We start from the raw sequence: 23,382 nt of genomic DNA on the forward strand, positions 1-23,382 counted from the left end.
TTATTTTTGCAAAAACTCTGCATATATATATAGATGAGTGATGATGAACATTGCAATCATTTGTATTTAAAATTTATTTATACAATTTGTAATAAAAATTAAATATATCATAGTAACACAAAATCTTATCACAAATTAAATTGATTAATATAATCAATGCAAAATTTTTAATGTAGTTTATGCTTTCAATAGATATTAGTTTCAATTTAAATTAAAAAATAAAAAACATATAATACATAAATTATATTTGAATTAATATAAAAATAAATTACATTCAAATTTGAACTAAATTAATTGATATAATCAATGAAAACAATAATTGAAGTGATCATTTATTGCAGACACATATGTCAATATTCATGATATATATTTTTTTTAGAAATGATATGTTGACTGCAAATTATTATTTTTGAAAAAAACTCTGCATATATATATAGATGAGTGATGATGAACATTGCAATCATTTGTATTTAAAATTTATTTATACAATTTTTAATAAAAATTAAATATATCATAGTAACACAAAATCATATTTCAAATTAAATTGATTGATATAATCAATGAAATTTTTTTAATTAATTTATGTTTTCAATAGAGATTAGTTTCAATTTAAATTAAAAATAAAAAACATATAATACATAAATTATATTTGAATTAATATAAAAATAAATTAAATTCAAATTTGAACTAAATGAATTGATATAATCAATACAAGCAATAATTGAAGTTTTCATTTATTGCAATACACATATTTCAATATTCATGATATATCTTTTCTTTTTTTAGAAATAACATTTTGGCTGGAAAATTACTATTTTTGGCAAAAACTCTGCTTTTATATATATATATATATATATATATAAATTATGACTCATATAACCTTTTTATACTTGGACTTAATGTGCTCCAAGTTCAAGTGAGAGTCTTACTTAAAAAGTAGGCTTGGACTAGGACTCTCCAAGCCCATCAAACTTATCCACGTGGTTTTTAGAACTAACTTTTGTTTCATTATCATAATCCTTATATAACATCCAATATCACCGATGTGATGACTGTAATAGCTTGTTATCATGATATGTGGCTTGATTTTTTGACCGACTAAATTTAATCAGTGCGACTGACGATATTTGAACACTTCCACACTTATTTGATAGGTGCACTCTCCATGTTGTTTTTAACAATCTCTCTTTCAAACTTCCAAAAATGGAATGTGTTTATAAACTCTTTTATAAACTTAAAATGTTTGATATTATCAAACTCATATTTCAAAATAAGCTATTTGAATTTGACTCTCACCATGAAGATAGAGAAACCAATACTTTTGTGTCCCTCAATGGTTCAATGATACAGCTAGTTGTGAGTTTACAACTCTCTATGATTTAGGACAACATTTGTCCTTTATGCGGGCTAGCCATAATTAGCTTCATTATATGCATCAACTCATTGATCATATGAATCTCATAACTTATTTTGTGAATGGACCCATCGAATAAGGATAAAAGCGTATAATAACATCGTCACATGATTCCCTTGGTATCGCTGATGGTTCATGCAAGAACTAATCGATTATAGTTAGAGTACAATACAGTCCCTTCATTACATATATCCCAACAAAATCTACAATTATTGTTACTGTCGATAGTTGTATGATTCAATAGCCATGTGAAATATCTTTGAGCATTCACAGTCTCAAATGTGCAACTAGGTATCTCCTTTTTCTTAAAGCACATATCTTATTCTGGTTAGATATTTTATGCACTAAGAATTCAATAGATCACATACGATATCCAACCCATAGACGAACGATGAATCCCTGAATAAATGCGCTGACTACTACATGTTTCGTAACTACCTAATCTCGCCATTTGATGACCCTCATGAGATTACTAAACGAGTCAAAGCATAATATTATTATATAGAAACTCTGTGTTGTCTTAGGTCATAAGGATGAATGGTGTACAACCATAACCAAAAACTTCTCCACTAGAAAAATGGTAACCACTTGAAAATTCCGAGCAAGTGTAGTTCGATGAACTCATTCTATGAGCACTCATTTGTATGTTTGAACATCTTTATATACATACTAATTAAACGTGGTATATAACATCACATATGATAGTCTCGAATAACTTTTATCCTCTTAGACAAACCCAATCGACTAAAAAGTGCTTAGAGTATACAGTGATTAAATATGTGTTTGATGACCACAATCAAATTTATGATCTCATCTTTTATATATTATCGTATATTTAATGTCTTTATCTATGCATCTTGATTTCGGTAAACAGGTAAATCTTTTTTCAAAAATAATATAAACTATATAAAAATAAATAACTTTTTTACATAGAATTAATAAAAGCCCTTACTCAACAATTGGTCCGATGAGAGCATACTCTAACTGTTTGCAAATGTCAATGTACTAACTCTGATCATAATTTTTCGAAAAAAAATAAATATTTCTCAGGATTTGTTTAAGTTATCTCGAGATCCTTTAAACTGCATCAAGATGACCTTGACACAGTGAGTGCATATATTGATGTCTCAAGCTAACTACAAGTACAATGTCTGGTTAGTCATGTGATATAGATAAGTTTCCTAACAAGATCTTGATATCTCCGTACATTCTCTGATTTCTTCTCTCTTGATTATCGCCCACCATGACAATTAAGGATGCAAAAGAATTGCTCTATCTCGCTAGAGTTGGCGCGAAAAATATTTGATTTAATTCGAAATATCGAATTCAAACGGAACTCGAAAATGCTTGAATTTGTTTTAGATGAAATCAAATAGAATTTACCTGAACCCGACAAGTTTACCACGCTTATCTAGTCATAGTCAGGTAACATTTCTTTACTTGATAGCCAAATAGAATTTACCTGAACCCGACAAAACCCAACCCGCGCCCACCCTTGTTAAAATCTATCCATCGTACAAACCAATTTAACTCTGCGTGCTACAGCACTGTCCATTATATGTCAGTTTCAGAATTATACTTCATCTAATTATTCCTAAATAAATAAATGATACAAGTCCAGAAGATCATATATGGAATAAACAAGAATAATTTGCAACAAAAGATATAAAGACTGAATCATGCATGTGAAGCAACCAATGAGGTGCCAAAATCAATGCATCTTGTTGTTTCTAAACTTACACATGGTCTTCCAAGAACCCCATCCATCCGAAAGAAAACCCGAAAATCATTGTTTGGAAATGGGACTCAGAAGTACGACTTTTGATACCTTTACGCATACATTTAACTCACCCGACTAAAACACCACATTCAAAGCTATGTATACCGTTTATTGTTGTCACAAGTAAAACCCGATGGGTAACAGTGTCAATCTCTCAATACCCCCAAGAAATGTATTTGACGCGTTTTCTGACAAAACTTGACTAGTTTTTACCCGACCAGAACCTCAAAGAATTCAGGAATGATGACCAAGAAGCCAAAGCTATATATCGAAACTCCAGATACCTCTAACATGTGTTCAACCAAGGGAAGCGTAAAATTTTCACACAGCACGGCCCTGTCCAGGAAACCGAAGTCTCAGGCCACAGCTTCTTGTTCCCGATAAAAAGATCGCATAAACACTTCAAGCACTTCAATGAGAACACGTTGGAAAACATGACCCATCCCAGGCTGAAAATGGCTCTACAACTATCAGAAACATGCTTAAAATGAACATACAGCTCTGAAGCAGTCATGGACGATGGTCTCCAGCATAGAACAAACAAACATTCATCACCATAAAGATTCCTATACTTGATACTTTGATAACTGTTCTTTCACAGGTGGCTCCAAGGCAGACATGCATTGTTCCCATGCTCCGTTTTTAAGCATCTGGCAATGTTTCAATTGGTTGAGAAATGCATCAGAGTTTTGTTAATCACCTCTCATCACATTGACAGGATCACATTCACAGGATGCAACCAGCACAAACATTTTTGTGTCTTCTCTTTTGAGGGTGTGTGTGGTGTGAACTGAACAAAATGCCACCAGCCGCCGCAAAAGGGGGAGGGGACATCTAGGTTTTGCAACATATGCAAACATCGCATACATTTTTTTTCTTTTTATTCAGGGTGGGTAGGTGAGTGTGTAGGGACTAGACGCCACCTGCCACCACAAAAGGGGGAGGGGAGATCTGGATTTTGTAACATACTTGATGCCCCATTCTCAACTAACCATTTTCCTCTCGAGTATTTCAGTTCATTATTTTCTGAAGTTTTTTTGACCAAGCATTGAAACTCTTTGCCAATTAAAGAGATCTGTGGTTTTACATTTTGTTGTGGAGTGGGACATAAAAGTCTTGTTCAACTAAATTAAATATCAGGTTCTCCATGATGAAAATGGGAACTTAAATATCAACAAGGAATCACTTACTTGTTTATAGCCATGTAAAACCTGGGAGACTTCATTATGCAGGTCCTCGCTCCTTATTTCCTAGGAAAGAACAGAAGATGAGAAAGGGAAAATTGTCCTTTTATACGGAAAGTTAGACACCACGGTTATAAGTAACTCACATGCCAACTTGCAATGGCCTTGCACATGTAAACAAGTGAATGTACAGCCCCGGATGGATTTGCTCTAACCTGACAGACATCAGACACACAAAGTTATGGGCAATATAAAAGTGACGGACTAAACTTCATCCAGTATCAGCATAGGAAAATGCCTACAATTGCACATAGACCTCTAAAAGCATCTTCCTTTTCAATATCATCACGAATCCTGTAAGACAAACAACAGAGAGAAATAAAAGATTTGAATTAAAATAAAATGACAATTTAGATCTTATACACCAAGCTAACTTGCAAAAGTGAAAACAAATAAATATATCTTGCACTTCATAGTCCTTACCAATGTACAGTTGGTAAACAACTTAGCAAATACGAAGACACGTGCTATATTCAGTTAAAGACGGTTAAAAATCTCTAGATTGCAACCAGCATTTTCACTAATAGGAGCATAAGCACAAGACAACTGTCGATCAAGAAATCATTCATTAACCAAAATGTAGAAATATAATCCATGAGTTTTCACGACCACATCTATTTCACATATGTAAACTTGATGGAATGAGCTCTCCTGTACACACTGAAACTTCATTAATCACGAGTTAATCAAAAAGCAAATAACTTACATGGACAAAGCAATACACCATGACTGCATGAAATGATCCATGTGTGGTGAAACAAGCTCCGGACAAACCCATGCAAGTCTTCCAAGTGTAATGGCACTATTTTCTACGAGCGATTTGTTCAGGTCCTTCACAATGTAAATAAAACCATGAGAGGATTTGTCCAGTCAAGCTTTGATTTTCTCTAATCTTTTCTGTGCAATGAGTTGCACTGAATGTGGCTCGGTGCAATATTAGGAAAAGGAAAAAGGGAAACATAACTACTCTGATATCTTTGAATTTTCCCTGGCAAACAATAGAGAAAAACCCAGATATTGCACTTTCCTCGATTTAACAATTTGGACAAAAATAAAGGTGTAGATCGACAATTTACAAAATCAAGTTCAGGTTCAACAGAAAATGATTAAAGTTAACCAAAGGTGAGCCACAGAAAACATTATAAAACAAAAGGTGAAGCAAAGAGGCAGCCGATTACCTTAGGATGTTGAAGGATTGGAACCAAGCATGAGATCACACTTAGAACAACAGGAGATACCTCCTTGTGAACCTGCAATTAAGAAAACAAAACCAAAGTAATCAAAAGCATTCCACAAACCACAAAAAAAAAAAACACAATTAGCATGAACAGATTGAAAACAAAATGTGAATGACACATGAAAAATGTGGTAAGCAACTTGAAATCGGTGTCTCCAAGGAAAAAAAAAAGGAGATGAAAAGAGAAGCTTTGCCATTGCAAGTTATTGTAACAGGAGTGATTGATTTAAACAGATGAATTGAAAGCAACAAACTAATGGCATTGACTCACTTCAGGGGTAGAATTTGGTTGTTTAATGCAATAATTTTGCAATCACCAGTTCTAAGAAAGCACTTCATATTTTAATGCCATCTCATAATATACTACAGCAACATCCGGCCAAAGATTTCTTCTATTAAAGTATATAGTTCATTTCCATTTTCTCTATTTTTTTTGTAAACATATTGGACATTTTTTCATTGAAGTACATTCGACGAAGCAGAACATCTTCATATCTCTAAAGTTAGTAAAGACACAAGTGAAGACCAAGACCAATGCCGTCATGACCAACTCCAGCAAAAGAAAACATGGTGCTCAAACACATGAAAACCCCAAAGACAGGTATCAATTAAATCAGAATTTGAAAATTGATGAAGGATGAACATTATAATAATAGGAAGAAAATGGCAAGTGTTAGCATGCGTCAAAATAATGTCATGGTAGTGCCAGCCTGGTTCTCTACATGAACACAGAAAATATTCCTAGAGGCATATTGTAAGCAAAACAAATAAAGTTATATGCAAAACAAATAACCATACCTTTATTGCAAGTTCTCCAATAGCCCAACATGCATTATTGGCAACAGACAAGGTTTCCTTCAGCTTGGGAGTGTTCTGTTATGAACAAACATTAATGAAAAACATAAAGCTAAGAAACTGAAGCAATTAAAGAAAATGCTGGTCTACTTACCAATTGCTTGGCAGCAACATCAAGAAATTCAGATACACGAGAATGCAAATGAACCGGACAAACCTGATCAAGTCAATAAAACAACCTGATTATTGGGTTGCACCAATATATAGCTTAATATAAATACATTAGAATTTAATAGGGAGGAAGAGCGCAAACACGTGGTGCGCACTCCCGCACATATATGTGTGCATGTGCGCATGCAATACATACATAATATAGTTTAATTGCAATAAAATGTTGCTATAGATAAAAACATCGAGAAATTCATATAAACGAGATGCAAATGAACTGGACAAACCTGATCAAGTCAATAAAAACATTCTGATTATTGGGTTGCTCCAATAAATAGCTTAATATAAATACGTCAGAAGTTAAAAGGGAGGAAGAGCGCAGACACGTACATCCGCACTCCCGCACATATGTGTATGTATGCATGCAATACATGCATAATATTGTTCAATTGCAATAAACTGTCACAGGGAAGAGAGAATCTATAGACGCCCTCGAAAAGATCAGGATACAAAGAACATGTCTTGACAGGTGGATCGAAGTTTCGATATACTTATCAACTTACTCTAGCAAGATCCCCAAGCAATGCAAAAGCACTTTGGCGAATATCATATGCATCATCCACACAACATTGCAGTAGCATGTCTCTTAAATTACTCTGTGAAATCTACAACACAAATTATAAAGGGAAAAATGTTATAATACACAACCATATAAGCACGGATAATCCAGATCAGGAACTCTACCAAAAATAGATTTTTTGAAGTGGATATTCGCTTTTTGTTTGGATGCTCTACCACAGTTATCCAACCTGACTAACTTTATTTTAAGATTTAATATAATACAAACTCAAACAATATATGATCATCAAAACATCATAAATTCCTGACTCTGAAACGGATGATATCAATATCCACATATATTAAAATTTGATACCTATATCATATCCAGTAACACTGCATATCTGGAAAATTTTGATTCGCTAATAGTGGATATTTGATCAAATTGATTTTTTGGATTGGATGTCTAGGATGTTTTGGATTCCCAGATTTTATGCACCCCGCTATTTTTTATTTTTTATTTTTGATAGAAAACTAGACTTTACTATAATAGTAGAATGTTTTACACTAGACGCGGATGAGTAATCCTCAAAAGGCGTTACAAGAGATATCAATATGGCACTATCACACTATCATATGTCTAGCGTACGCATATGCATTTTGGATATTAATTCCAAGTATATTTTCCCCCAGTTTTCAGCTTAATCATGAGAAGATATGTTTATGTATATCACTACTGTTTGGCCAACCTCTCACTAGCTAGAGAGTTTGGGAAAAGTGGGTTCTCCCACAAATTAATGAATGAAAAAAAGAAAGATTTTAAAGATTCAGATAGATGGACAGCAAACACTCTACACTATCAAATAATTACCATTTTTTCATCTCCATCATTTTCAATATTCCTCCCATAATAATCTAGAGGAAGGGCCCACATACACAAATACAAAAGATATGGTGTGGTATCATGTAAAAAGGAGTATGGAAAATGGGAGTACCAAACTCTCTATCCCTGCACCAAGACCCTCAGCCAGGCCAGAGAGAAGATCCAAAGAGCAAACAATAAACTCTTTATCATACTGTGCACCAGATGAAACAGGATCAACCTGAAAGAAAACTTCAATCACTCGGACAAGTTTTAAGTGAGCAAATGTGTTGATTTTGCTCAGTTGCTTCAAGATTAACGCTAGGTATAGAGCAGAATCAACACAGAATAGGACAAGTGCCACAGAAATTATCTAGATAAACATGAACACCAAATCAATATTCCACAAAAAAAGGTGGGTGGGCTCAATAAGAATCGGGACCAGTACACTCAAAGTCAGGTGCAGTCTCCAGTTGCAAATTTATATGATATTGCCAAACAAAAATACATAGAAGACACTTGCATACATTCTAAACAAGGGACATTAAATTCTTAATCATTATGACTCCACAGGCTGCCTGGAAATCTGAAAAGTATTGCATATCTAGCGAAAAATTTAGAGCAAGACCACAGAATGATACTGGAAAGAGTATCTACATGATCAAATCATAAGGATGAAAGATTGAAGTTTAACATACATAGGTAAATTGTTGGTAAATACTTCTATAGATGCCAACAAAATGACATCCTTGAGCCAATTACTCAGTGAAAAGATATCATGCAACATCAAACCTTAGCCAATCGTTGAGTTTGGATGATGTCGATGCATCTCTGAAACACTGGCTGTGCAAAATGCGAAAAACCAGCTCCTAGTGCCTGCCAAAAGAACACATTATTAGCTCTGACTACCATCATAGCTAAGTCACAATCACGCAAAACACAAAGTGTTCAGTCAGAACAAAAACACACTGTTGAATCATGAGCATAGTTAATTTAAATGCAAAAAAAAAAAAAAAAAGACTATTCTCTAAGCATCAGAAAGTTTCCAGTAAAGTCTCAACAATGCTTCTGATTTCCAATACACATACAACTTTAACAACTTAGACAATCACAACAAAATGAAGAAAATTAAAAGTTGTGTCAGCATCTTAAGATTATAAGCCATGTGTGAGATGAATGAAAAATTGTGGGACAGTAAGGCAGTTGTTAACATGGTATAAAAAGACTTGGACTTGCGGTACTTAAGCATGCTTTATTCAAAGTAAATGGCAATGCCTTTGCCAGCTCTAATTATCAAGTTTCAAAAGATTTATTGCCATGATATACAAAATGAATCGAGTCATCAAATTTTATATGAAGTTTAGATTTTAAAATACTATTTTTTGATGCCGTCGTGTACAAGGTGATAAAAGTACCTGGGCTATCGATGTAAAGCATTCCAACAGTGGAAAAAGATCTTTGTCAGAATTTGATAGCTGCTGCCACTTAGCAATTAATGGGGGCATCAAGATTTCAAGATATTGGGGCTGCAGTAATCAAAATATGAAGCAGAAATATTTGTTAATACGGTGCTGTGTGAGGGAGAGTTTATTCCTCCATGGACATAAAAAAGAAAATGAGTATAAAATGTAAATGAGGTAAAGAGAAGTGAAAACTTTTACATTAGTTTTACCTGATTTAGTTCCCCTCCAACAGCATCTGCTAACGTTCCAATAGCATCATATACAATTCTAAGGTTTCGTCTCTGTAAAATTGGAGACAAATTTTACAAAAGAACAAAAAATTAAGAGTGGAGCAGAGTAGAAACTAGAAATTCAAATGGAACTTCTAATGCACGGGCATTAACAAAAAGTTCTGATATCTCATTTGATAGCATTAAAACAGAACAGAGCTGTAGATTAGTATCAAATATATTTCGTAGTCTTTAATTTCAATCTAGTTGATTTGATAGGCTAGCATAATCTCTTAATTTGGTCGGATCATATTATGTAGTTCCTTAATTCTTGGCATAGACTTTCCACTGGTGCATATTTAAAGGTGTAATCTGATTCATAAATATTACACAAGAAATTCTCCTCTGCATGGTACCACGAGCCAGTGTTCCGTTCCATTTCACCGCTTATTTTTTCTCGTTTCCTCATCGTCTAGTCTTCGATGTCTTCAAAATCCTCTAGTGAAGCGTGGTCGGAAAAAATTCTGGGCAGATTGCTTCTCTTTCCGGAAACGATCTGTCTGCCCTACAAGTTACCTCTCATCGGCTTAATGGGAAAAATTATCGGCGGTGGGCACAATTTGTAAAGATTGTGATTTGTGGCAGTGGCAAATTAGGGTATCTTACTGGTGATTTGAAGCACCCCAAGCCAGTCTGTTTCCCACCTATGATAACTAATTGGCCGGAATTCAATGGTTCTAGCCTGGTTAATCAATTCCATGTGCCCAATATCAGCCGTTGTTATTTGTGGTTCACGACAGCCAAAGAAGTCTAGGATGCAAAAGATGCATTCTGATCTGGGAAATGTGTCCCAAATCTTTGAACTTCGTTCGAAGCTGAAGGAAATGAAACAAGGATCTAATTTTGTGACTCAAAATTTCTCTTACCTTCATGATCTATGGCAGGAATTCGATCTATTCCTTGAGACCTCCACCATATGCGCTGACCAGACTGTGAAGCTACGAGCCAACGTTGAAAAAGCAAGAGTTTTTGACTTTCTGGCAGGACTTGACAACAATCGGGATGATGTTCAAGGACGTGTGGTGGCACATGATCCCTTTCCCTCACCTGAAGATGCTTTTGCCGAAGTGCGACTTGAGGAAATGTGTCGCGAAGTGATGCTCCCTGATGATAATAACCTCTCCCCAGCAGGTTCTGATGATTCTGCCCTTGTGACAAACATGTCTTCAAACCAGCCTCAACGTCATGGAAAACGTCCCTGGTATGACCACTGTAATCGTCCTGGTTATACCAAGGATACGTGTTGGGATATATATGGGAAACCACCAAATTGACAGCCGGAAAAGATGACTGATAGCCGTGCTCTTCAAACTTAATCAATCGGAGAGCAGCCGCACATCTCTGAAATTTCAGCACCTTTCACTAAGGAACAAATTGAGCAGATTGAAGAATATTGCCGTCTTCTTCGCCAAACCGCACTTAATCCTTCTTATAGCCCTACTGTTGGGTCATGCTCTCTAACCCAATCCAGTAATACTCACTCTAGCTTTCATTCTAGTGTTCAAAATTATTGGATTGGGACTCCGGAGCTTCCAACCCTATGACAGGAGACTCCCATTTGTTTTGCACTTACACTCCTGTTCTAGTCGTACTACAGTAAAAATTGCAGATGGTTCCTTTCTTTTGTTGCTGGAATGGGTGATGTTAGATTATCTAATAATATTCTGCTGAAATCTGTCCTTCACGTCCCTTCATTGACATGCAACTTGATATCCCTTAGCAAATTGACCTTTGATAGTAACTGCGTGGCTAAATTTTTGTCTCTTTCTTGTCAATTTCAGGACCTATCTTCTGGGACAATGATTGGCTGTGCTAGGACTCACAATGCCTTTACTACTTTGAGAATGTTTCGTCAAATTGTAGCCAGTCTATGGTGTCTTAAGTTGTTTCAGATTCTGGTTTTAATAGTGGGAAAATTATGTTATTGCATGTCTTGTGAAGTGTGTCAATTAGCAAAACATACTTGGATCTCTTACTCTCCCAAGCCATATACCCCATCTACCCTTTCTTCCCTCATCCACAATGACTTATGGGGCCCCTCACAAATCTGTCATAGCAAACGTTGGTTTGTAACTTTCATAAATGATCACACACGGGTTACATGGGTTTATCTCATTCAAAGTAAATCCGACACTGCCCATATTTTTAAAGAATTCCATAAGATGGTATAAACTCAATTTCACACCAAAATTCGCAATGTTTCGTACTGATAATGGCGCGGAATACTTCAATAGCATTCTTGACAGTTATATGTTGGAACATGGGATCACATACCAAAGCTCTTGTGTTGATACCCTACAACAAAATGGAACACGGGATCATCATTTGTTAGAGGTTGCCCGTGCTATAATGTTTGCCATGCATGTTCCTAAGTACCTATGGGGAGATGCCATTCTCGCCATTGCTTTTCTCATAAACCGCTTACCCAATCTACCATTAAACTTTGACATACCACAGTCACTTCTTGTTACTCATTTCCCACAAATTTCTCTCGCCTTCTATTGAAAGCATTTGGGAGCACATCTTTTGTCCACGTTCATGAATAAAATCATAGCAAACTTGATCCTAGAGCCCTCAAAATTGTCTTTGTTGGCTACTCTTCAACTCAAACAGGTTACCGTTGTTACTGTCCCCAAACAAAAAGAACATATGTTTCTCGTGACATGACCTTTTTCAGCACACACCATATTTCTCTCCAACTTCGCTTCAGGGGGAGATATCTGATAAAGCTTGTTGGAACACCCTACCTTTTCTTGGTGAAAATTCAAATGCCATAACCATTCCCATTCTTGATCCGACTCCGACTATATCTACTATAGTTTCCCCAGTACCAGAACAAGAAAAGAACCCACGCCACAACCAGAATTACAGGTCTACACGACGAAACAAATCTCAGAATGGGGAGAATATTGCAAAACTGAAGCATAACCAAGAATCTGATCCGATGGTAGATCTAAAGTCAGGTACAACTCTTGATCTCAACGTACCTATAGCTATAAGAAAGGGTGTGAGATCCTGGGACTCAAAATCCCATCTCTGATTTTATCTCATATTCATTTTTGTCTTCTCATTCCGTGCTTTTACTTCAAAGTTGTCGTCATGATCCCCGGAACTATTCAGCCCTTGACGCACCTGAATTGCGAACAACCATTCTTGAAGAAATGAGAACCTTAAAAGAAATAATACATGGAAGTTGGTGGAGCTTCCACAAGGAAAGAACGCAGTGGGGTGTAAATGGGTGTTCACAGTCAAATACAAAGCAGATGGATCTATTGAAAGGTACAAAACATGATTGATAGCAAGAGGAGTCTCAGACTTGGAATGATTACAATGAAACATTTGCTCCAGTTGTTATGCTCAATACATTTAGTATCATTCTATCATTAGCGGCTAATATCGATTGCCCTCTGCACCAACTTGAAAAATGTCTTTCTCAATGGTGAACTAGAGGAAGAAGTCTACATGAGCCAACCTCCGGGTTTTGAATAAACTCTGGGAAGACAAACTGTTTGCAAACTCAACAAGTCTTTGTATGGACTAAAACAGTCTCCATGAACTCGGTTTGATAGATTCTCCAAGGTCATAAAGTGGTTTAAATACGTACAAGAACAGGCAGATCACACACTCTTTGTTAAACACTATGAGAAAGGAAAAAATCATTGTCCTCGTAGTATATGCCGATGACATAATCTTTACCGGAGATGACAATCAAGAAATGGAAGATATTAAACTTATGATAGCAAAGGAGGTTGAAGTAAAAAATCTTGGAATTCTTAAGTACTTTCTAGGGATGGAAATTGCTAGAAGCAAGAAAGGTGTCTGTTCCCAAAGAAAATACACTCTGGATCTATTGGAAGAAATAGACATGCTGGGTCGCAAACCGAGTAGGACACCAGTTGAACAAGGGAATTAAAAAAATGTTGGAAGGAGCACCAATGGATACTGGAAGATATCATCGCCTCGTTGGGAAACTTATATATCTCTCTCGTAATCACCCAGGCATTGCCTTCGTAGTAAATCTCGTAAGCCAATACATGCACACACCTTGTCAAGGTCATTTGAATGTAGTATATAGAATCTTGAGGTACTTGAAACAAAGTTCCGGGAGAGGTCTTTTATACGCAAAAAGATCGAAGAGTAAGAGGATTCACCGATGCAGACTGGGCAGGTTCTATCACTGATCAAAAATCAACATCGGGGCTATTGCACTATGGTCTAGGGAAATCTGGTAACATGGCGTAGGAAGAAACAATCAGTGGTTGCAAGTAGTACAGAAGCAGAAAACAAGGCTATAGCACATGGGGTGTGTGAAACTATCTGGATAAAAAAGTGATGCGGGAATTTAAAATCAAGTGTGAGTCCAATGCACCTATATTGTGACAATAAGTCTACCATTAGCATAGCTCACAATCCTGTGCATCATGATTGAACTAATCACGTTGAAGTGGATCGACACTTCATCTCTAGATGGAAATGTTATCAGCATTGAATATGTTCCTACCACTCATCAACTCGCAAACATCCTCATAAAAGGACAACCGGAGCAAACTCATGAGTTACTTATAGGCAAGCTTGATTACTTCAATACCTATGGACAAGCTTGAGGGGTAGTGTAGATTAGTATTAAATATATTTTGTAATCTTTAATTTCAATCTAGTTAATTTGATATGATTGCATAATCTCTTAATTTGGTAGGATAATATTGTTGTAGTTCCTTAATTCTTGGGATAGACTTCCCAAGGGTGTATATTTAAAGATATAATATGATAATGATTAATAAATAATATACAAGAAATTCTCCATTGTTCTTCTCTGCAAGAGCGCAATAGGAACAAAAGTCAACCTGATATTTCCCAAAGGCACACATTAAGTGCCTCAGTATGATGTCTAATCGTGATACCAATTCTCCTGCAGCCTCCTGCGTATTAAAGAAAATGTTACGGCCAATGGGAACTGAATTCCCATTCATTTCCAGTAGCTGTGTTTAACAGCTAGAGAGGTGGATTAGAAAGATGGACAGCAAAATTAAAAACAAAAAAAAACCTCTTCGAGTGTCGCAAAAGCAGAACATGCAGCCTCTTGCACCCGCTTGTTATCATCCAATATTCTCCGTAACAGCCCAATAAGAATTTTGTCAAACTGTTCATGACCTTCTTGATGGGCAGTACGCTGGGAAACAAACAAATTGTTCTGAATCTAGAAAACCAATTATCACACGGCAGGAAAAAAAATGCAACGAAGAAAACTAGCTCCCGCACAAGACGCGAGCGCGTAAGGATTTTTCACCGTAAGCTTAAAGGTTGCTTTCAATACAAGATGCCAGGACCAAACTAACGTTAATAACCACAGATATCTTTTAGATATATTTGTGCCACATGTATACGAAAACTGTGGCATGTTATTACACTTCAACGACTCACTGAAATCAATTATATTTTCACCAAGGCATTTGTCAAAACAAGAACTAGCTTTGCAATAACTAGGCATCTTGATTAAGTAAATACGGCTCAATACTCCAAATATAAAAAGAAATCCAACATAGATTTAAGGGAACAAAAGCAGTACAGGGACTCTTTCTTGTATCAAGCAATCAATTATTTTAGATAACTAATTCCAACAACTGCCATTTACTCTTAAATCCAATTTTACCAGTTTTCAATTATAAAATATTATTAAAAACATGAACATTTAGAAATCAGTAAAAGTTAAAACAATCCAAAGAGCGCAGTGTGGGTGAAGTTCTTTAGAGCGTCATAACAGCAAAGTCTAAGATCATTCTCTATCTCAAATTAAAAATAACCAGACAATTATTTTATATTACCTGTACAATATATTTGCTGAAACGGGAAATTGTCCAACAAGATATACTCCGTATAAGGGGAAACTTGTCATCAAGCAGTGGAATCAGAAATGAAATAATCTGCAAGTCAAAAGAATATCAATTTATCTAGACAAATTAGGATAAGGAAAAAAGAAAACACTGAACCAGTCTTCATAATTTAAATTTTAATATTACAAGAAGCATAAATAAGCATCACGATTGAGTTAAAAAAAACACATCCAAGAAATGGCCAAGCTTTGAACAAACTGGTATAATATCACACCATCAAACAACAGAGACAAGAAAAATTCAAGGACAAAAAAATCCAGAAATAATGTTATAATTGGTAAGTCTGAGCTTCACTTTTAGCAGACCAATGTTCATAAGACAAACTTTTTACCACAACATACATAAATAGCATTCATTTTAAAAGCCAAACAAAAATGTAGATAATATAATAACAAACAAGGCATTTAGAAAGAGAGATTCATGGTAGATAACTGCACCTTGTAACTTCTGGTAGAATTTTATTGTAGGAGGAAGTTTTCTGCTCTTGAGATAAATTTGAGCTAAAAGGGTGATTTTATATCACAATTAAAGTTGCCGATATGATCTTAGTGGAAGACATGTTTCAGAAAAATTCAGACGTGGTTTTTGGACAAGACGTGATCACTCCTTGTGACTACTCTTCACAGTTGTCTAGTGAGAATCAAAGAATTTTTATATAAAAGAAGAATACTAGATAGAGTTTTTTCCATAAAAAAACTCTATATTCTTGGTAGATATTTTCTAAGTATCTTTTAATTTTAGTGATTAGGTTATAATTTTAGATTATTGGGCTTTTATATTTTTGGACCCAATTTTTTTTTTTTTTGATTTACCTACACAAAATACACGTGAAGGGAGGCGGCATAATCATAGAGAAATCTCCCAACCCTCTCACCAATCTCATGCACAGTAGAATAAAGGAGGCGCACATCAAAGAAAAAAATAATCCTCCAACAACAAAACACGTGAAGAACAAGAAAAAGAAGGCTCAAGGATTTTCTCTCCAATTTTCTATACGATTCTAATACTTTTCCTTTCTTTATTTATTTTTATGGAGATTGTAAACCACACCATGCTTGGCTAATTACCTATTCTGGTTTAAGTGTTGTTTTTACTGTTTAATTTATCACTGTGAGGTATTCGTTTTTATATATAATATTTTTGTTATTCCAAGTATTTGTCGATTTATGAGTTAATTATATGAATATTGTATATCGATTAATCTGATAATTTAATTCGATCTAAGATTTTCTACTGCTAACCATGAATTCAGTTATATGTAATTGTCATGAATGATTGGTACGTGAGTAGCATAGATTAGATGTGTTGTGCTTCATAATAAACTTAAATCTAAATAAATCAACATAATTGAATTTATCAATTGCAGCTATCTCGATTATTATATTTCAGGATTAATTGTATACACGAATCAAAAAGCTACCTTTAATTAATATGGAACGCTATCGTGCTCAGTTGGTTATTGATAAGTTTTGACGGGATGCTGAGTTCGGTCAATTAATTTAGGAAAACACAAGAATTTTAGTGGCTATCCCTATAATTTTAAGGTTAATTGCTTGGAACAACTTGAATAAGTTATTTGTTAGCCAATAAACAGTGATATAATTAAATTGTAGAACTCCCTTGAATCAGATGTTTTCTCATATTAAATTCTTCATTTTATTCTACTTGATTAAATATCATTTTAATTTATTGCTTTCCTTTCTTAGATAAATTTAGTTTAGTATTTTATTAAATTCAGATCACAAAATCACCTCTTTTACTTATTTTTATTATCGAAAGAAAAAAATCTACCGTTCTCTGTGGATTCGACCTTACTCACCATCGCACTCGCTATATTTGAAAGTAGAAAATTAAGTTTGGTGGCTCAAAGACAGCACATCAGTGGGGGAGCGATTTGAATCAAATGCAAAACTACAATATCATTTTTGACATTTTATAAAAACATTTACCTCTGACAAATGGGGATACAGTCCATTAATGCAACCCTCACCTATAGCACCAAGAGCTAAAACTGCAGCTTCCCTGTCTTTCCAAGCTTCATCACTGCCAGTGGTCAACTTTGTCTGCATAAAAAAATGCGAAACTTACAAAAGCTCGAGAAGTCATCAAACCATAATAATATTGGATGATTAATTTAAAAAGCAGAAAGCGTGAATATCATCCTCTCAAATTATTTTGCCAACTAGCATCAATAATTGCGAGCATTTCACTCTTCATTTTATGGCCCGTCCCCACAATTAATAATTTTTTTTTTTGATTGGAAACTAAACTTTATTATTAGAATAGATGTGTTACAATAGTAGCAGATGATTACCACAATTAATAATTGAAAACAGTACATTAAAAAGCATACCAAAGTAAAAAATCGAATACAATCTACCTAACTGAATTGCTTAAAGAATATGTTCAATTAAATGCACAACATTTCATTTATACATGAACTGCAGAAATTTGTATTCCCGTAAATATTCTCTACAAAATATTTTAAAGTAGATCAGTAAATTGTTATGCAATTTCTCCATATTCACTATGAGTGGTGCAATTTAAAGAAAGATTGAAGTGTGTGTGTGTTTGTGTGCATCAAAAAGCATACAGCCCTCTAAAGTTATGCTTAAATGTGTCATACTCCTTCCTTGTGGATAACTTTTATACAAAACCATATGATGCAATTTGTTCACAGAGATTAGAAAAAAGAAAAAGGAAATCAGAGCAATGCAGCACAAATGACAATACAGAGGATCTAACATAGTAATGCATGAGATTACATGCATGCGTGTAATGCGAGTATTTCGTCCCTGGAATTTTTAGTTAGGTCAGAAGTAAAGATAATAGAGTAGAGAAACTAGTAAGGGAAAAACAAAGAGCATAAGCTACACTAAATCGCCAAGCAACTTAAACACCTGTAGAATGGGCATCAACGTGGGTAAGATATCATCTCCAAAAACATTGGAGAGAAAATCCAGAGCAGCTGCGCTGCACTTTCTTAAATTCCAAACATTCACAATGTCATCATCCTGAAATTAAAAAAATGCATACAACTAATTATAATGTGTTGTAGACTTCATTTAAAAAATAGAATTGACAATCATGTGGTCAGGACAAGTTCAAGGTCATCCACTACCATAAAACCAAACCAGATAAATACTCACCGCTCCAAAAAAATCAACTCAAGTACACATAAAAAATAAATTAAAGAAAAAAAACCAAAGTTTCTCCCTTGAAAATAAGACAAGATAATCAGTTAATACACACCTCTTCTGCGTCCTCTGATCCATGAAAACGTGACGAATGGAAACGAGGTTTCAGATCCTGGGTTAAATAATAAGTGCGAAAATTGTGATTTTAGTAAGTAGAGAATTTCTGAAGTAACAGTAAGAAAAAAATGACAACTAGACCTGATCTCGATCCGGAAGAGATCCATCCTCCTGTAACGAAATGGTGAAAAAGAAACAACATTAATTTCCATTAATGTTTGAATCAAGATGAACTCCGGATATGAAGCAGACTACGAACCTCAGCTTCCAAAAGTGATTCATCATCATCAGCGTAAGCCATGTTTGAAAGCAAAACCTACACAAGTTGTTTAAATTCATTGAAAGATATAAACAAGTAGCATCAGATGTAATGAGAGCCTGATGGGGGACATACTGGAATAAGGCGTGGTAAAAATTCTCTCAAGTTTTCAGGGGGCAATTCAGCTTCGCAGTAAGTTGACCTGTCGACCAAAACCAACTACTTAAGTACAGAACTCAACACTACAGTGTTGAAAAGGCATTACCAAAACAATAACAGACATGGGAGGAAAGAAACTGGTAAAGGACCAAAAGTAACAAAATAATGAAAATGGACATTCAAGTTAAAGCTTGGGCATCTTTCAGAAAGACAGCGGGCTAAATATCTTAAGATCTGCTCAGAACATAATCATTTTTGAAGTGTTCAACATAATAAATTAGCATTAGCTGTCTATGCACTCCCATAACCTAGTTGACTATGTCATCTCTAACATTCATATCTTGTTCCAGTAGGGTGGAGTTAATAAATGAGATTCGCAAGTATATACCCCTATTACTCCATTAATAATCAAATGAGAAATATGTTATTAGCCAAAAGGATATGGCGTTTGACACCTGGACACAACAACGTATTGAAGAATATGGAAGAAAAATCAAAGGCGTCTGTTCATCAAATGTAAAAAGATTTGGAACTCTACAACCTACACATTGTAGCTCGAACGGCTAAACGTGTGCATTCAGATACAGATACAAGTAAAAAAAGAAATTACTTAGAAGCCAAAACATCAAATATATTATCAAAATAAAGCGGAACATAAAAAACAAACAAAGTAATCAAGAATAATCCAACTTAATTGCTGTGAGCTTCAAAAACATGTCAGGTGAAATCACAATAAGGCGAGTAGAAAGCAAAAAAATATTGGATCCACTTACAAGATGGCATCCCCTACTAAATATTAAAACCTGATGCATATGCAAATTAAACATGGAAGCATCCCCTACTAAATATTAAAACTTGATGCATATGCAAATTAAACATGGAAATTTACCTCTAGTTACAAACAACAATTAACAAACTAATCCATAAAAGAAACAGCACGATAATGCCAGGCACAAAACGAACAGAACAACTATTTTACCAAAATTCACAAGCTTCTAGAGCCACTTCATCATCGGGGTCCTTGTTGACTATCAATATATATTCGATTACATTCCTTAGATGTGGCTGCAGAAGGTTATCTAATTAATACAAGGACAGCAGAAGAAAAGCTTTTGGGATATTACACACCCAAAAATATAACAGATCAAATTTAGTTATGTATTTTAGTATCGGAAAAGATTGAAGGTGACTTTTAAACTGAACATTGTAGAAAGTGAGCAGGACAAGATGAAATGCACACCTCCAAGACAGCTGAACGAACTTCAACTAGCTGAACAAAAGCAGAACACACCTGTTCCACAGAAGGGTAAAAAATAAACGAACACCCATGTTAATAGAACATCACAAAGAAAAGGAAAAAAGACACCTACATTATCACAGGCAACTTTCACAAACTAAGCTCTCACAGTCCACCCAAAATAAAAATCACGGACAGCAGGAATATGAAAAGGGGAAGTTAAAGAAGTTCCAAAAGAACTCATGCAATCACAAAATCTCAACGATCTGTCGATGGATAGACACGTATGTATGACACATTGAACAAGTCTGATCCCATAGATCCATTTACTTTCAGGTGGAGCTGTATTTTCGTACAGGAATTGTTGCCAAAGGCTTCATATATTCCTTATGGATTAAACAAAAGTTCGCACTTGTCATTTTTCTCTTAGATGAACATATGGTGATTGTAGGATTCCCAGACTGCTTACTGACAAATCAATTCAGTAAGACCAAAGATTCAATGTATAAATTAAACCATCATCCAAAAAGAAAAAAGTGTGAAGAAGCGCGAAGCCGGCATGAATAGTTGAGGCGAATGGTAATTTCATACTTCAACACAGATGAAAAGTAAACAATCATTTGATTTTTATCCAATTAACAACTGATAACTGAAAGAATCGCTTACCAACTTCCTAACTTCTGGAGCAGTGTCATTAGAAAGAACAAACAAACCTTGCAAATATTTGTCCATAGAAGAATATAGGACCTGTAAATTTCATAAAAAATTTGTCACGTGCAGAAAAAAGATAAAAATAGGAAAAGTAACCAATCCAGTTGAACTCACTGTAGGCATTAGCATGATGTACTGATTCACAGAACCCAAGGAAAGCTTTCTCAATGTAATGTTCGGTGAATGGAAAAGCTGTTTGCACAAAATAATACAAATTAAGATAATGAACCCATGGGTAAAATATGCTTATTTACTCAATGGGACAAACAGGAAGAGAGAAGCAATGTATAAATAAACTAGTGTGAACCTGGAGGAATCTTGGAAGAAAAACGTCAATGGGTCGTTCAGATAATCCAGGAATATCAGAATCAAGCACATGGGGCGCATCCTCACAAATCTGTGTCAAAACATGTGAGTAAAGCATTGGACCTTTATATGAATCTTGTCTCCCATATTATTCTCACATTAAGTAAGAACGACTGTGGCAGAAAGGGTAAAGGACCCGGACGCTATAAAAAAGGTACAATGGTTTCATGCTTAAATGTATATTTGATCAAGATAATCACAATGGAGAAATGCCTTCACAATATCAGACATCAACCATATGCGTCAACAAAGCTATAGAAGTATGTAATGGTAAAATTTAACTCATTCAGATGACCCCAAATAGTGCATGAAGGACTTTTCACATGGTTGGTCTATAAAACAAAAGCCAAAATCTGAGGGAAAGTGATTCAGGAGTGACTTAAATATAAAGACAATCCATACCTTAGACAAAGCATCCATGGCACCTTCTATGTGATTGACATCATTACTATCTAAGCACTTCACAAGTGCATGCAGCAATTCAGGCCATCCTGCTACTCCCCCAATCTGAACAAAAGTACTGATGATAGTCCCAGCTGTCGACCTGATTTGCCTATCTGCTGCTCCAATACAAGGTAACAACTCTGACTTCAGGTATTGCTGGTTTGTAGGCGGCATAGTCTTTAATGCGCTTCTAAGGTTATTTTTGAGAAGCAACCCTGCTGCTTGCCTAATTTCAATCGATTTCCCCTGCAATATGACCCACCCGAAAGTTAAGACAACATAAAATTCCATTCTGCAGGTCCATGGGCATATATATCTAAAATTGAGTATTTTCTTAAGAGTATCTATTCGTCCACAGATTAAGCATCCTTGACCAAACTATAAAGCTCATATAATTAGCTCTTGATCCCCATATCATAGTTTTTTGAATGCTTCTGTGAACACAGAAACACACCTGTCCTACTATCACCACACCTAGTTAATAATACTAGGCATACAAATTGCCAACAGAAGATCACAACCCAAATCACAAAACATTCTCCAGTTTTCATTCACCGCTTAATATGCTCAATTATTACACTTGCATACAATAGGCATTACTTACACAGCTTTCAGTAACGTTAACATGCAGTCCCACCTACCATATAGTTCCCTCGTTATACATAGAACACCCTAATCCAATCTATAATTGCATTTAAAATAGCAGAATCTCCTGCTACGCCTCTGCCACCTCCAAAGGGACTGAGGCGTGAAACAATTACACTCATCACAATAATAGTTGCCCAATTTCATCGTGGCATAGAATACAAAACGTAACTACTCAGAAACGGTGAGCAAAGATCACCAACACAAGTTCAATGTCTAGGTAACTAAAAAGAGACCTCCATGCGCGCTAAAATGAATGCCAGGTAATTGTTGAAATCAGGGAACTGAGAGTACTGCTGGAGTTTTTGGAAAATCTGCGACTTTTCACCGGAAGACGGAGACATCTGATGCTCCATAAGTCCACAGATCTCCCGCAGTCCCTCTTCCTGCGGCCGCCAAGTCGATGCTTCGCTGCCGCTTGACGCCATTGTCTTCTTTCCTGAGCAAATTCAAGTCCAAATTTGGTAGAAAAAAATTCAATCAGCGATCGAAGAAAAGCGACGGATTTCCGACGCCAATTCAGACAACAAAACGAGGACCGGCGAATGAATTTTGAATACTATGTTTCGAGGAGACGCAAGCTGAGAGCGAAGAGATTTAGCTTGCCTTAGTGGAGGCGGGATTTG

General features: G+C 35.4%; 1 protein-coding gene across 2 annotated transcripts; it reads right to left on the reverse strand.

Moving 5' to 3' along the window:
* Positions 1–3,082: 3,082 nt before the first annotated feature.
* LOC142527841 (transportin-1-like) lies at positions 3,083–23,382 on the reverse strand. 2 transcript variants are annotated; one of them, XM_075632815.1, is made up of 29 exons: positions 22,993–23,379; positions 22,070–22,357; positions 21,609–21,698; positions 21,416–21,493; positions 21,257–21,337; positions 20,594–20,644; positions 20,333–20,418; positions 19,330–19,396; positions 19,195–19,251; positions 19,077–19,106; positions 18,934–18,990; positions 18,582–18,695; positions 17,631–17,744; positions 15,613–15,711; positions 14,835–14,960; positions 14,635–14,709; positions 9,731–9,802; positions 9,474–9,584; positions 8,851–8,934; positions 8,192–8,299; positions 7,202–7,303; positions 6,625–6,687; positions 6,474–6,548; positions 5,617–5,688; positions 5,145–5,269; positions 4,681–4,732; positions 4,525–4,593; positions 4,385–4,444; positions 3,083–3,844 (listed from the first exon to the last, which is right to left on the reverse strand). In XM_075632815.1, exons 1-29 carry the CDS (start codon positions 23,182–23,184, stop codon positions 3,761–3,763), a joined length of 2,682 nt encoding a protein of 893 aa, XP_075488930.1. In that variant the 5' UTR covers positions 23,185–23,379; the 3' UTR covers positions 3,083–3,760. The 2 variants fall into 2 exon arrangements, with proteins under 2 accessions (XP_075488930.1, XP_075488931.1); XM_075632816.1 differs by lacking the exons at positions 3,083–3,844; positions 4,385–4,444; positions 4,525–4,593; ... (3 more) ...; positions 6,474–6,548; positions 6,625–6,687 and adding an exon at positions 6,716–6,925 and having other exon boundaries at positions 22,993–23,382.

Source organism: Primulina tabacum, chromosome 15, assembly GCF_025594145.1.
Source record: "Primulina tabacum isolate GXHZ01 chromosome 15, ASM2559414v2, whole genome shotgun sequence".
NCBI lineage: Eukaryota > Viridiplantae > Streptophyta > Magnoliopsida > Lamiales > Gesneriaceae > Primulina > Primulina tabacum.

What these genes read in the sequence shown, in the direction of transcription:
- LOC142527841 (XM_075632815.1), bottom strand. Translation starts at nt 23,184, where the DNA reads ATGGCGTCAAGCGGCAGCGAAGCATCGACTTGGCGGCCGCAGGAAGAG. An exon ending in TGGTGTATTGCTTTGTCCAT is followed by an intron (nt 4,733 to 5,144) that starts GTAAGTTATTTG and finishes TTTGTCTTACAG; the next exon opens with GATTCGTGATGATATTGAAA. An exon ending in TTAGAGGTCTATGTGCAATT is followed by an intron (nt 4,594 to 4,680) that starts GTAGGCATTTTC and finishes GATGTCTGTCAG; the next exon opens with GTTAGAGCAAATCCATCCGG.